General features: G+C 59.3%; 1 protein-coding gene across 3 annotated transcripts in view; it reads left to right on the top strand.

Annotated features, from left to right (window-relative positions):
- The window catches only part of SLC39A11 (solute carrier family 39 member 11), a 101,670-nt gene that overhangs the window by 85,721 nt on the left and 1,904 nt on the right, over positions 1 to 14,045 (top strand). For all 3 annotated transcript variants that reach the window (XM_064522806.1, XM_064522805.1, XM_026112469.2), the window contains exons 8-9: positions 12,607 to 12,705; positions 13,856 to 14,014. In XM_064522806.1, the coding sequence (XP_064378876.1) occupies positions 12,607 to 12,705; positions 13,856 to 14,014 (258 nt within the window). The remainder of the gene's footprint in view (positions 1 to 12,606; positions 12,706 to 13,855; positions 14,015 to 14,045) is intronic.

Below are 14,045 nucleotides of genomic sequence, written 5' to 3'. Positions count from 1 at the left end.
AGAACCAGATTCTTCTTGACTTTATAACACTAAAGAATTGCTTCTCCATCGCAACCCGGATGCTCCAGCCCGCCCTTGTTCGCTCGCCTACAACACCGCGGTTGATCCAGATGATGGATCGATGGCTTCTTCCTGCAGGAATGCTTTTATATCCCAGTGCTGAACAGAACTGAGGGGATTCGTGCCAAGGCGAATGTGTGTTCACGGCCCCCTGACAAAAGGAAACCACTGCAGATATGCGTTGCTGTCGGGCAGGCTTCCAGCCGCGCGACTGGCTCCTCGGTGGTTCTTGGCAGACAACTACATCTTCAACAATTTACCTTGGCCTCGCGACACCGATCCTGCTGCTGCCAAGCTCGGGAGGTCGGGGTGGATCCGTGCTCGTGCCTCTGCGTCGTCCTGCGCTGTGCAGCCGCGGGGTGGGTGGCGGGTTGGGGTCCGGCTCCGGGGCCGGACGGCAGCGGACAACGGCCCTTGCGGGAGGATGCTTCTGAACGGCAAGGGGAGCTTGGTTATTGCAGCCTTGCGACTTCTGCTGGAGTCTCAGTTTTGCTATCAGAAATTTTTGTGAGTTGTGGGGCTAAAACTGCTCTTTGGCCTTTGCTGCTGGCGAGCTGTTCAGACAGACGCCATGCCCTGGCCCTCGGATTCACTGTGGTGCTTTTCTGTTGCATAGATGGGCCATATTTAAGGGGCAGCTGCCTTTTCTGGGGAAAAGCTTAGCTGGAAGAGGCTGTACTCAGCCGGTGTCGCTGCTGGAGGAGCACGGGCTGACGTGCGAAGGGACGTCGCTGGGCAGAGCGGTGCACGGGCTGCGCTGCTGCCCTTCAAAACTCCTGGGCAGGGGGAGAGGTGAATGGGGACCGTCATGCAAAAGCAGCCGAATTGCACGCAGGAAGGTCTTTTAGTGAGAATGGATACTTTGTCCTTTTTTGAAATTCAGAAACCAGAATTAGAGACACTCAGTGTCACTGACTTAGCAGGGAAAACCTGCCCGAGGTCATGCAGCCCGTGGCAGAGCCGGGCGGAGGAGATGCCACGAAAGCCCTCGTGCTGAATCGCTCCGACTCTGGTGCTTGCGTCAGCAAGTCTGATGCCGCTTCACTGCGTTTGTGCCGGGAAGTTTGGTGGCAACGCTCGTTTTTCTTCATTTGTTTGCCTGTCTCTTGCCCGCGATGGGCCGGCTGGAAAGCCGCGGCGGTCCAGCCTCCGTTGTGCACCTCTGTGCAGGAGGACTTCAGCGACGGCTGGCAGGGCAGGAGAGCAGCGGCTCCTCGCGCGGTTCCTCTCGCTCGCCGGAGGAGCGTGTTTGCGCGTGCGAGACAGAAACCCGGGGCCACGCAGGTGGTGGCAAAGCCGAGGGGTTTGCTCAGCGCGCTTCCAGTTGTCAGTGTCCGGGCTCTTTATACGTGTGTTTGCACAGAGAGCAATCGCATCGGAGCGACGGTGACCTCATCTCCTTTTGTGTGAATATTGGGATTTGTTCGAGGGACGCTCCTGGGGCTGGATGCTTTCTGCAGCCGTTATTTATTGCCACGTGTTGTGGGAAGAGAGACCTCCCAAGTTATTAGCGAAAAGTCTCCCAAGTGTTAGCTGGGAATTGGGCCTCTGGCTGCGAATCCTTTGCTTGGTGTTTGCATTTACATCACCAGTTTGTATAAATAGTCTCCCCAACTCTTCTCTCTCACTTCTTCCTCCTCCTCTTTTACTCAAGTGTCTAGACCGGGGAGGGTTTTTGGTTGATTTGTAATCCTTATGAAAGACAGCTGGCATCCCACAGAACATCTGGCTCGGTGGAAATTCTGTGCAATGCTTGCTTTCTTCTTTCTGTGGTGGTCGCTGAGCGTGCAGGTACAGCACAAAGCACGGCATGGACCTCTGCTTCCTTTGCTTGGCATCCGTGGTCTTTTCTGGAGACTCACATGCCCGTTTCCATCAGTCCAGTTGCCTGGAAGCCTCCTCTTCCACGGAGCCTCCCTTGGGACTTTTTGTTTCTGCCTTCCAGATATTTATACCATCATTTTGAGTCATCTTCTCTTGCACAAGCTCTGCCTGCCTTGAAGGGTTATTGATCATCTAGGACAGCCTGGACTGACTATCCAAAATTTATTCTGGACGTGAGTAATTCTCAGCAAAGCCAGTCCCCGGTGCCGAAGAGCCGTGCAGTCCCGTCCTGCGCAGCCGCCGTCCTCTGCCATCCGTGCGGCCCGGTCGGGCTTTGTGCGGTCTGCAGGACTGGCCCAAAGCTCTGGCTTGCCCTTGGATTCACATTTGCGAGAGCCGGGAAGAAGGAAGCTCGGAAGTAACGAGCCGCGGAGCCGTGCAGACAAAGCGCCCGGTCGCTGCCGGGGGCCCGGTGGACAATGGCCTCTCTGTTCGGCTGCTCCGCACGGTGCAGCACATGATTCACCTTCTTAATTGGCACTTCTTGCCTAATCCCACGGCGACCGGTCTCACTTGCCGGGGTCTCCTGCGCGGTCCCATCCGGGCTGTTTTTTGGGCTGTGTTTTCCCGGCGGACGCGGACGGTCGGGACGAGGGTGTGGGCGCAGCGGTGGCACAACGCGTGGACCCGTGCCCGGCGGCCGCGTGCGCTGGGCGAGTTGGCCAGGGCATTTGCGTGCGCATCCGTGAGCGATGCCTTTGAGCGGCTCCGCGGCCCCTCTGTGCCCCCCTCGCACCCCTCGGTTTGCTCCTCTCGTTAACCTTTCTCTGCCCGGGCAGGGGAAGTCAACACGGAGCTCCTCTGCTCTCCCACCTCTCTGGAAGGAGGTTACGTCGGGAGCTGCCTGGCCCTTTCTCGGAGCGGGTCCCTGAGCGACCGAACGTTGTCTGGGTGAGCTGATCCCCTATGAATGACCGTGCCACCGCGGTGGCTCTGCGGTCACAGCGTTTTGGCTCTGTGTTCATGAGAGTTGGGAGCAGCAGCTGCTTAACGCATCGCACAGCTCGCGGTGCTGGGACCGGCACCCCTGCGCGCGTGGGCGTGGGTGTCACAGACGAGGAGGTGACAACTGTGTCTTGTCACCTGTTTTCTGCTGGAGCTGATGTGGAGGTTGCCCTTGGAGGCAATCTTAGGTGGAAACGGCGCACGGGAAGATCGCTGAGGAGTGGGTAGATGGACGTACCCTCCCAGACCGCGTCTCCGTCGGCGGGTCAGGCTGCAGAAGAAGCCCTGGCCGGAGCACGGTGGCCGTTTCCCATAGCAGCTTCTGCAGCGCAGTTAGAGCTGGTTAAGGGCCCATCAGGGACGTGGCAGAGGATGCTCCAGGCTGGGACCGAAGGCCGCTGGCAGAGCTGCAGCCCGGGTGACGAAGCCCTGGGCGAGTGGCTGTCCTCGAACCCGGGACGGCGCTGGCCAAGGCCTCGGGAGCCACCGTCCCCTCCGTGGCCTGGGGACATAAACGACTGGAAATCCCATGTTCTCCAGTAAGTTACCACAGCAATCTCTGGTCCCCAGCTTTGATCTACAAAGTGCGCTGGTTCAGTTCCTGTTCCCGTTGAAATAAAGAGGTCAAAGAAAAAAAGGGGAGAAAGAAAAAGCCATTATCCTTGTTTATCTTATCAAGATAATGCTAAACAAGGCTCACTTTGAACAGGAGATTTAGTCTTTGCAGCCTCAGTGGCCTGTTCCTCTCTTTAGCACTGTGGTTTAAAAATAAACCCTCAGAGGAGGGGAAGCGATTTGAATGAAGACATTGTTGCTGGGCGGGATGTGATAATGGGCCCTTTTAGAGCTACATCTGTTAGTAAATTGTTTAGTTCCAGGTTTTAGGGCAGTATAATGCAGGCGGCCCTGGCGCTTTCCCCGCTCCCCCAGCACGTTTCAACAGAGGTGCTGCAGGAGAAGGAAGAGAAATGTTTTACTACTTTTAATTTTGCTCTTAGATAAAGGCTCTGCTAGTGTTTAAATGCAGCAGCAGAGGAATCGTCTGAAGTCCCGCAGGGCGCTGCAGCCTCCGCCGTCAGGGCGATGCGTTTCGGCCGCGAGGTTTGCTCCTGCCACGGAGACCGAGTTCGGGGCTGCGGCACTAGGACGGGGTGACATGACCCTCCGGGACCGGCCACCCCATGGAGCACGCGACTGGGATGCTTAACCCCGATGCCAGCCCGAATCCCGGCCGGCCCCTGCCATGGGGGACGGAGTGGGAGAGGGGTGGGTGCAGCAGCCCCGTCAGCCCGGGTGTCTCCCAGGAGGGCTGGTGTCTCCCGGGAAAGGCTGATGTCTCCCGGGAAGGGCTGGTCCAGGTGGGCATGGGGTGGCTGCGTCTGCTCATCCGTCCGTCGGCCCTTCGCTGCATTCTCAGGTGGCCCCGCAGCAAGAGCCCAGCTCCATCCGAGTGTTATTTCAGATGGCTGGGAGAGAACGGATGAAGTTATATACAGCGTACGCATAGCCAGGCTGTGATTCCTTGCGGGTTATTTGCACCCAGTAACAGGGAGGAAGAATAGAGTCTTTATTAACTGCATTTGTCCTTCCTTGCTTGCCTCGCTTGAGGCTTTTCTTTCCCGTAAGTGATATGGGCTGTGCGCGGTCACGGCCGCCCGGCTCTGGAGCCGCTGGAAACAGGTCCCCGAGCTGGGACCCAGGTTTGAAACACATAGTTTGCAGGATGGACGGATGGATGGACAGATGGTGGGATGGGCTCCGTATCCCTGCCGGCTGGTTGGGCGCGGAGCCATGTGTGTGAGCCCTGGGAATGGCACGGGAGCTCCCGGCACTGCTCGGAGGAGGCAGAGACGGACCTGGCAGATATAGCTTAAAAAAAAAAAAGGTATTTCTCCCCCAATTTGTTTCCCGCGCCAGGATTTCCATGACATGTGAGCCAATCTCGTACGTGAAACACGCTTGCGATTCAAGGCTTCTCACAAAGGGGAGAGGGCTAGCGTTTTGTACGGAGCTATAAATGTTAATTGGCAGGTATTATTGGGAATTTTTATAGGTGGGCCATAATCCCAGCGCTGCTTTCAGACCACCCAGGTTCTGTGCGTGTTTAATTTTTTAAAAAATACTTTAGTAACCTTTATGAGGTTCTGTATCTCCCTGCAGCTCTAGCCCTACCCGAGATCAATGCAGCCACATCATTAAATTGCACTTCGTTTGTGGGTGTGCCTGCATTAATAGGTAGCTTTGATTAACAATTTAAATTTGGGTGGGTGTTTCTGCAGCCGGCGCTGTTTCGGATAGAGCTAACAGGGTCTCACGTGAGGGTCTTCATGGGCCCCGGCACGTGCTCGCGTCCCGTTTGAAACTCCCATTTTGTGGGAAGCAGCTTCCAGCTCGTAAGGACTGAACTAAAGCCCAGGAGCCTCCTGAAATACGGATTGATGCGATGGCTGTTTCCTGCATGGACTGGTTTTGCTGGTGCCATCTCGGGCAGCCTCCAGTGTGACGGTGGCTGCCGGCTCCGCGGCTCTGCCATGCCCCGGGGACGCTGGCGCTGCCTCGGTTTCCCCATCTGTGAAATGGGCAAAAACCTCATGGTGGTGACGTGCCGCGAGTGGAAGGTGCTGTGTGCCGCAAGGGCCCTTTTCTGTCGCAGTGAAACACCCTTCAAGTGTGCTTGGCCCAAAAAAGGGGTGACCCCTCGGGAGCCCCTGGCCGGAGGTGGTTTTTCCCTCGTGCTCTTTGGTTACGGGAAATGCAAGGAAGCTGCAAGGCCTCCTGTGTCGATACCTCCACGTTGGGGCAAGAAGCCCCTGTAGCTGGGCGGAGGGAGGCCACCACCACGTAAGGCCACGTCTGAGCAGCAGGAGCGAGCGTCAAGGGTGTTTACGCCCATTTCACGAGTCCAAGGCAACCATTTAAGACATTGCACGTTCTCTGCGGGATTTCATTTGCTGCTCGTGGTGGCCGCGTTTGTCCTACGTGCTGGGGTCAGCCTTGGCGGCGATGGGCGCCTTGGCCTGGGCGCAGCGATCGGCACGTTCGTGGTCTCCGCTGACGGCCCCAGGGAAGGTTTCGGGAGCTGCAGCTGAGCGTGACCCTGTCCGGCGAGCGCTGATGGTGATTTACCACTGTCCCTTCGCCCGGCCGAGCAGGCACCGCCGGGCTGGAGGGCTCTGCCCGCATTAGAGGCGTCCTCCGATGCGCTGCAGCTCTTTCTGGGCTGACGCATGGGCGCATTGGGATGTTGGCAGGGATAAAATGTCAAATCCAATCCATCTAGTCTAATCCACGAGGGACTTAGGAGGAGTCACCATGTAATTGTTCCCGAAGATCAAGACGAGCCATGCTGCAGCCTGCCAGACAGCGAGAAAAAGCTCAGCGCAGCCAAGCCTGCTTAAGCTGGGTGATCTCGTAGCTCCGGTGACGTCTGGCTAAAACATTCAGCTAATTTGATACGGGCAAATCACTGGCGCAGAGGAGCCGTCGATGTAGCGTGCCATCAGCACGGAGCTGGTGGCTCAGATCAGCAGAATATTTGAGCTCAAAACTCGGAGGTGGTGTCCGAGGCAGCTCAGGTGTCCTCGCGAGGGGCGTCCTGCCACGGGGGCACGCGCTGAGCCTGGTTTGCATGGTCACTCCACCACGTCTCTTGAGAACGGCTTGTTCACTCTGAAAACAGCGTTTGGGGGTTTATGCATTTATTTTTCAGCCCCGAGCAAGCTTTCACCCTGCCCGCGTTAGGGCAACTTTTGCAACGTTCAGTACGAGCGCTTCGAACCACGCGCTGGCGGAGCGAGCAAAGTTCGAGGAGGAAAAGGACGGCTCCTCTCCTCCTCCCGGGCTGCTCCCAGCCCCAGCGGCTAAGTTCGCCTCGTCGGCGCCTGCGTGGGATTTCCAAAATAGCCCCGGGCTGGGCACCCGCAGCAACCACCCCGGCTGGAAAGCACCCCGCCGGCTGCCAGGAGCCCGCACGCCCACCGCCGCCGGTGCAATTTGAGCCCGTGCTGTTTTTTAGCGTATTTTCTACAGAAACATGTTTCCTGGCTTGGTGTTGACAGAACCGGCAGGCTTCGAGGGAGCTGTTTGCCAGAAGGGGATTTCGGCGGCTGCATCGCGGCGGGTGCTGAGCTGCGCCCGTCCCCGCGGGGCAGGGGACCGTGCCCGGGAGCGGTGGGCACCCCGCGGCCGCGGCAAGGCTCTTCCTCCACCGAAAGGGTGTCTGAGACAGCAGCACCTTGCACCTTAGTTTGGCAGGAAAGCGTTGCCTTGGCTCAAAATGCCCGAGTGGACGTGAACCATCCCGGCGCCCGGCCGAGGGCTGGGGCCTCCTCGGGTCTGTCGGCCGCGCTCGTCCCCCTGCAGCTCCGTTTTGCCTGCAAACGATGGGGATTTGATTCGTGGAAGCCAAAGAATTTCCAGTTCTTCAGCTAAAGTTCACGTCCCGGTTGCAGCAGGCAGGGGAGAGAGCAGGTTTTATGACTTTGAACTCAGCTTATGTGCCTTTGGGATAAATTAAGGGTAAAATTTCCTAAAATTGTAAATGTTTACTGCGTATGGATCCAGAGTGGCGTATATTTAACGTTGGCAAAGGGCCAGACGAGCAGATGTGACATAGACCACGTGGTGAGCTATTGAGAGCCCAAATACCTGAATTTTAAGAGGGAGGGAAGGGGCAAGAAGAGGTATGAAAGTGGCTGGTGAGGTGCAGCCCTGGGGACGGCCCCAGGCCCAGGAGAGCAGAGCTTTGCTTCCATTGCTGGTTTTGGTGTGTGTGCGGACAAGTCAGACCACTTCAACCGAGCCTTTGCCCTCGTTGTGCCCCCCAAGCAGGGGACACGTCTCATGCAATGTCTTTGCAAGGAGGCAGCCGTGACCGGCGGGCCGTCCTGGTAGGTGCCACCGCGGGAAGGCTCCTGCGGGAGCTGCTGGAGGGGCTGGTGGGACCCAGCCGGGAGCAGGGCTCCAGCAGAGCCGTGGGAAAGCTCCCCAGCTCCGGGAGCCCCCGGCAGAGCTGTGCAAGCACAAGGGCCCAAAACCTGCCTGCTCGGTCTTGCGCTTTTTGTGATCCTAGTTTGAGACAGTTGCGTTGTCCATGCAGCTGCCCCGTCCTTTCCCGCCTCCTGAAACCCGCTTCCCTGGCTAGCTGCGCCCCGGATCATTTCCCGTCCTTTCTCCCCTTCCTCGGCTTCCGTGCAGCGCTGCTGTCCGTCTTTCTGCGCCGCTGGAAAGCACCTCGGTCGTTGCCCAACCGGGGCGGAGGCGTGCTGCTGTCTCTTTCCCAATGAAAACATTTTTTTTTCTGATTTCATTCAGATGCAATTTCCAATCTGTCCGTACGTCTGCAGAGCTGAGAAGGTCCCGCGGGTGCCGGGACGCCCGGCTGCGCTCGGGAGGGAGGGCACGGCAGGCTTTTATCCGCTGGGGTTTTTTTTAGTAATTCTGACCTTTTGAGATAGGAGATATTGTATCATCAGAAGGAATAAATGAGTAAAATCCTCCCACCTGCTTTTGCAAATTTGGCCTTTAACATTAAGGCACTTAAAAAAGCAAAACGGTGCAATGACCGGGCGGCCCCGTGGCCCGTGCAGGGGGTCGGGGTGCTCCACCACGTCACCTCCTTGCATCGCCGGGTGCAAGCAGGCGCCGCAGCCCGCGGGGTCCCGCACCGCTCTGGCTTCCCGCGGCACCGGCCTCGCGTGCGAGCTGCGGCTCGGCCCCGGCCGGGCCTGGCGTGCGGAGGCGGCTGCCTCGAGCGGGCAGGGCAGGAATGGGGAAGCGCTGAGAGCCCCGGCCGCGCGCGGGGCCGCGTCCCACCTGCGCGCCCGGATCAAACACCTCGGCAGCAGCCGCGCTGGGGAGCCCTGATGTAATCGCGGGAGCCCAAAACAATCGGCCCTTTCACGGCGGGGCGATAACAATCAAAACAGTCTGTAAGGGCCTGCCATGCAAGACTACACACGCACATTATACGCCGTGGGGAGCTGAAAGCCGCCGTGAAAAGGGGCTTGTTAAGAATATGTAGCCTGCTTTCATAATCAGTTTGTAAAAGAATAGGCCCTTGAAAACAAGGGTTTAGGCTTATAGAAGGCTTTCTGTGCCTTGACCTTGCAAATATGCAGAGATGCCAACTTTTTTCTGAGAGTGAGCTTGGAGCCTCGCAGCGTGGTGCCGTACCAGTTGGCAGGCGAGGTCGGCGGGGCGGCGGGTCCAGCAAGGAGCAAGGAGCTGCTCCTCGGTGGAGCGCAGCCAGGCTGCCGCGGTTTTACCTCTTCGTCCTTAAAAACACAGCCCCGTGCTCCGCGGCAGAAGGGGATCGCCCACGGAGTGAGCCCGGACCCCGTCTGTCCCGCGGGAACCGGCAGCGTTAGCGCTCTGAAGAGCTCGAGGATGATGGGACTTGTCGTAGGGCTTCCTCTCCTCTGTGGCAGTTTTGTTCCCAGGTGGTGAAGAAGGTTGTGGATGAAGTCCCTGTAATTGTCCCTATTTTACAGATGGGGAAACTGAGGCAGAGAGCCGGGGAAGGTAAAATTTCCCAAGCATGTTGGCTCCTTCATCCCTGACACCTGCATCCTCTGTGCCCCAGCCGCATGGACACCGGCGCGATTTTCCCCGGGTACCAGCGAGCCGGGGGCAGAGCTCATAAGGGACACGTGGGCCCCAGGACAGTGTCTGCTCTCACGAGGCTGCGCTTTCCTATCGCTGCTGTTTGGATCAATGCATGTGCGTATATTGCTGCTGAGCTGCGGGTCGTCTTCCCCATCCGCAGCGCGTCTTTTAGATGGACACGTGTGACCTGTCAGGATCTGCTTCTAACACCATGGTATCGGTTTCTCCCTGCCTTCCTCGCTTGAGAGCCGCTGGCAGGCAACGTGTTTCGTTTGGGTTGTTGTCCCTTGGCTACGTTGCCCGTCTGCTCCGTGTGCCCCGCTGCGGTGGGCACCGAGAGCCGGGCCCGGGCGCTGCCGCGCGTCTCCCCGCGCCCGGCTTGCAGCGTGGCCTTGCAGGAGGAGAAGCCTTCCAAGAATCCCCACCTATTTCCGCAATAAGGAGCCCTTTGTCTCCCCCGCGCACAATGCAGCTTTATTCGCTTCGGCCGCTTTCTCACCGAGCGCGTCGCAGGCGCCTCGACGCGGGGTGGGGAGGAGGCGCGAGGGGCGTGCGGACGGCTCGGCGGCGGAGGGGGGAGCAGCGTGTCCCGAGGCGGTTTCATGCGCGCCTGGGGCGTCGGAGTTCAACCTTTGCCTGGACGCAGCGGAGACCCTGCGCTGGGCGAGCGGAGGTGGCTGCTCGCAGCGCGCGGAGGAACCCGGTGCTGGGAACGGGGACAGAGCGCACGGGGAGGCTCGCGTGCGCCCAGCCTCCGGGGTGTCAAGATGTCCTCGCCCCGGGGAAATGCATGTTTGCGGGTCACATTCAGCAGGCTCCAACATCCCAGGAGCATCTGGGGGGGCAGAGCAGGGGCGGTAGGAAGCATCCAAGGAGCATGGGGTGGCCAGAGCAGAAGGGCAACGTGCTTCAGGTGAGCCCAAGAGTTGCAGGGACCGGAGGCCAGGAGGTGACGTGGGCACGTCCTCCACCTGCGCCCGAGCCCAGAAGGTCCTTTCTCACCCCGAGGATGCTGGAAGGCAGGACACGGCAGACCCCGGCGCTGGGTCACGGTGGTGAAACGGGCACCAAACGCCCGGTGCTGCCGGGGGCAGGTTGCACGGGCTCACGCTGCCCCCGAGCTTCTCCCAGCAGCTCGGCGGTCGTGCAGCGGCCTCGTCCCCGCAGACGAGGGGGAGCAAGCGGCCACCCCCCCCCCCCCAGACCCCTCCATTCACGCCGCCCGCTCCCACCCCGCTAATTTGTTGTGGTCGGGGCGAGTAATAGCCGCTTTGTGCGGAGGCGAGGGAAGGAGGAAAAAAACCCCGCGCGCACACAGCGGCCCCAGTGTTTTCTGAAAGGGATGTTTTTCCCCCTCCGCTCCCTCTCTTTCCCTTGAATAATGTTTTCGATTGTAATAGCCCGTCCCGGCGAGGGAAACCCGCGGCCGCTCCCCCCTCCCCTCCCCTCTTCTGTAAACCCTGGTGGAAGTTTAAACAACCCGCAGAGATTTTTCTCACCGGTCTTATTTTACTAATAGGAAACAAGTGTTTCGCGCAGCAAAGGGAGCTTTCGGCCGCTGGCAGCAGAAGCCCTGGCGTTGCAGAGCGGCCTTGGGTGCCTCTGGGTGCCTTCGCTCCCGGAGCGGAGGGGGAAAGGCCGCCCGCCGGTTTCCCCTTTCCCAAAAAAAGCAGAGCCTGGCGTTGCTCCGTGTCGGCGGGTGCCAGGACCAGCAGCGATGCTCGGAGCAGGAGCGTGGAGGGGGTGCCGGGGCGATGCCGGGGTGATGCTGGAGCACTGGGGCGATGCCGGAGCGCCCCGCTGCTGCCCGCTCCCGGCTGGTGTCGGCACACGGCAGGGCATCGCCGCAGGAGCGGGGGCAATGCTCTTCACCCTGCGAGTCCGCAAGCACCAAACCCAGGGAAATAAGCACCTCCCACGGGGAGCGAAAGGACCGTTTCCAAAACAGGGTCTTCATAACAGCCTCTGTTTTCTCACTTTGCTTTGCTGATGGACGGCCTAGCTCCCTCTTCTCTGCCCGGTGACACCGGCTGTTGCCTGCGTCTCCGGTCCGGCTGCTCGGCGGTGCAGGTCCGCTGCGCTCATCCCGCGCTCCGGGCTCGCTTTGGGATGTGGCAGGAAGGGCACGTCGCGTTGCAGCTCCTGCCTGCTCCCGAGCTTGTCTGTAGCCGGGACCCGGCCCCTGCGTGTGCCCACCCGTGCCGGCCTCCTCCCCACGCAAGGCTGCGGGTCTCCAAGTCCTCCTGCCTGGGGGAAGGACTGAGTTTGCAGACTGGCCTGTGTTAAAACAGGCTCTGAGCTCAGGTTGCTCCCAGAGACCTCTGTTTCTCTAGCGTAGGGAGCTGCTCTGCCCTCTGAGTGATCTGGGGTGTGGAAGACCAAGCGCTGTCTTTCCGTAGGATGTAAGGGGAGAAAAAGAGAGAAAGAGAGCAAAAGCCTGTGGCTAAAATCTGCTGATGACCCCGTGGCTGTGAGCCTCATCCAGGAGGTGGTAAGAGCTAGCGCTAAGGTAAGAGCCAGACAGGGCAGGTTGCCGGCACGGCCGAGGGACCAACGTCCTTGCGGCGCCTGGAGCTTCGCTGGCAAAACCTCTCCCAGAGGAGGAACCTGCTCCGCTTCGAGGATTTCTCTGCACGGTTTAGCTCTCGGCGTCTCCCCTCCCAGAGCGAAGCAGCGGGTGCTTTCCCCGGTGCCTGGCTCTCACCGCTTCGCGGTCGAGCACCCCGCCGCCCCGGGAGCACCCGCGTGGCCCCGGCACCCAGCAGAGCAGCCGGGCTCCCGGGATGCTGCGACGCCCAGGAACCCTTGAGTTTAAAATGCCTTGCTGGGCCTCCCCAGACAAGTCTCTTCTCTTTCTCTCCGTTCCTCTGCTGCTGCCGGGGCTGGTGCTAGCGCCGATTAAATGAGGTAAAGCCCTTTGAAGGCGAAGCTCGCTTTGTGCATGTTAAATATTAGCACAATTAGTCCCCAGGGCCAGCTGCGCTTGCATTAAAAAGACGTATCTTTAATAACGTCTGTCTTTCTCCAGCTCCCCAGCAGCCTATCCTTGCCTGTCCTTTCCACCTAATATATTTTTATATATATATATATATGTTTGTTTTTCTTTGGTAGGAACTTGGCGATCGGGATCGGGATCCAGAATTTCCCGGAAGGGCTCGCCGTGAGCCTGCCTCTGCGCGGCGCCGGCTTTTCCACGTGGAGAGCGTTCTGGTAAGCGCAGCCCCTCCTCGGCCCCGGGACCCCCGGCAGCCGCATCCCCCCGCCTCGCGCGGCTGAGCGAGGCCCAGGTCCTGCTGCTGCTGCCTCTCCCGGGAGCCGGCTCCGGCCCGGAGCATCGCCGGCTCCGCGTCCCCGAGCCTGCCCCGGGCAGGGGGACCCTCCGACCGAGTCCTGCGCACGTTTGCGATCCTTGCGGTTCACCCCAGCCCCGTTTTGTCGGCTGTTTAGCGCCTGTGGTTAGCTGCCTGCTCCTGCACTAAAGACGTTTTTTTTTTATTTTGTTTTATTTTTTCACTCACTTCACTCTGGGCTTGATTTCAAACCCACCTTTTTTTTTTTTTTTTTTTTGCTTTTCCCTGAGGTGAAAAAGCCAAGGGCATGAACTCCGCGAGCGCGGGGCCGCGTTCCTGCCCGCACACGTGTGCTCGGCCCTGTGATGGATGGGAGGGCAGGGGGACGGCTGGGAAACTTCTCCCTCCCAGGTTGTGTTTTCTTTTCCTCCCACCCACCACCCCCAGCTCCCTAAGCGCAGCCGCTGCTGTGACTTGCACCAGGGTTGCTGCTGCCGGGGAGGCAGTTCCCATGGTCCGGAGAGCTCGTCTCGTTAAAACGGACCCAGAAGGAAGGAAAACGCAGGGGAAAAGCAGAATTTCGTCCTGTCGGTCATCCTTTCGAGGCTGTGGCCAGAGGTCCTCTTTTGGACTGAGCTGTTCCGGTTGGAAATACGTCCTCCCCGATCCAAGCTGGAGTTCCCCAATTCCCGCAGAGCTTTTGGGGGAAAGATCAGCTCTTAATTCCCCTCCTGGCAAAATCAGCTAGGTTAGGCCAAATTGCCTTCATTGCCCGTGCAGAAAAACAGTGCCGCAGTGCACAACCTCTTCCCCTTCCCTCGTGGGGTACCACCCGTTTGGGGTTTTGCCACGTTTGCACCCAGCGCGCACCTTGGGCTCGTTGCTGCAGTGCTGCATGAAGGACGGGCACCGCGGCCAAGCAGAGCCTGCCACCGGGTCCGTGGAGGGACCGGCCCCAGCAGGGATGGTGGTTTGTGGCCACGCCAGCTCCCAGCCCGTCCGAGCCGCGGGAGGGCTTTGCTGCCCCTCTTGCAGGGTTCCCGGCGGCTTTTAGTCCCGTGTTTTTGCAGGTATGGGCAGCTCAGCGGCATGGTGGAGCCTTTAGCTGGCATCTTTGGTGCCTTTGCTGTGGTGGTGGCAGAGCCTCTTCTCCCCTACGCCTTGGGCTTTGCTGCCGGAGCGATGGTCTATGTGGTCATGGATGATATCATCCCTGAGGCACAAACCAGGTGAGAACATCTCGTTGAGCAGCACTAAATA

Source organism: Dromaius novaehollandiae, chromosome 18 (assembly GCF_036370855.1).
Source record: "Dromaius novaehollandiae isolate bDroNov1 chromosome 18, bDroNov1.hap1, whole genome shotgun sequence".
NCBI classification, from domain to species: Eukaryota; Metazoa; Chordata; class Aves; order Casuariiformes; family Dromaiidae; genus Dromaius; species Dromaius novaehollandiae.
The sequence above is the reverse complement of the archived record's forward strand: the minus strand, read 5'-3'. Positions and strand labels throughout refer to the sequence as shown.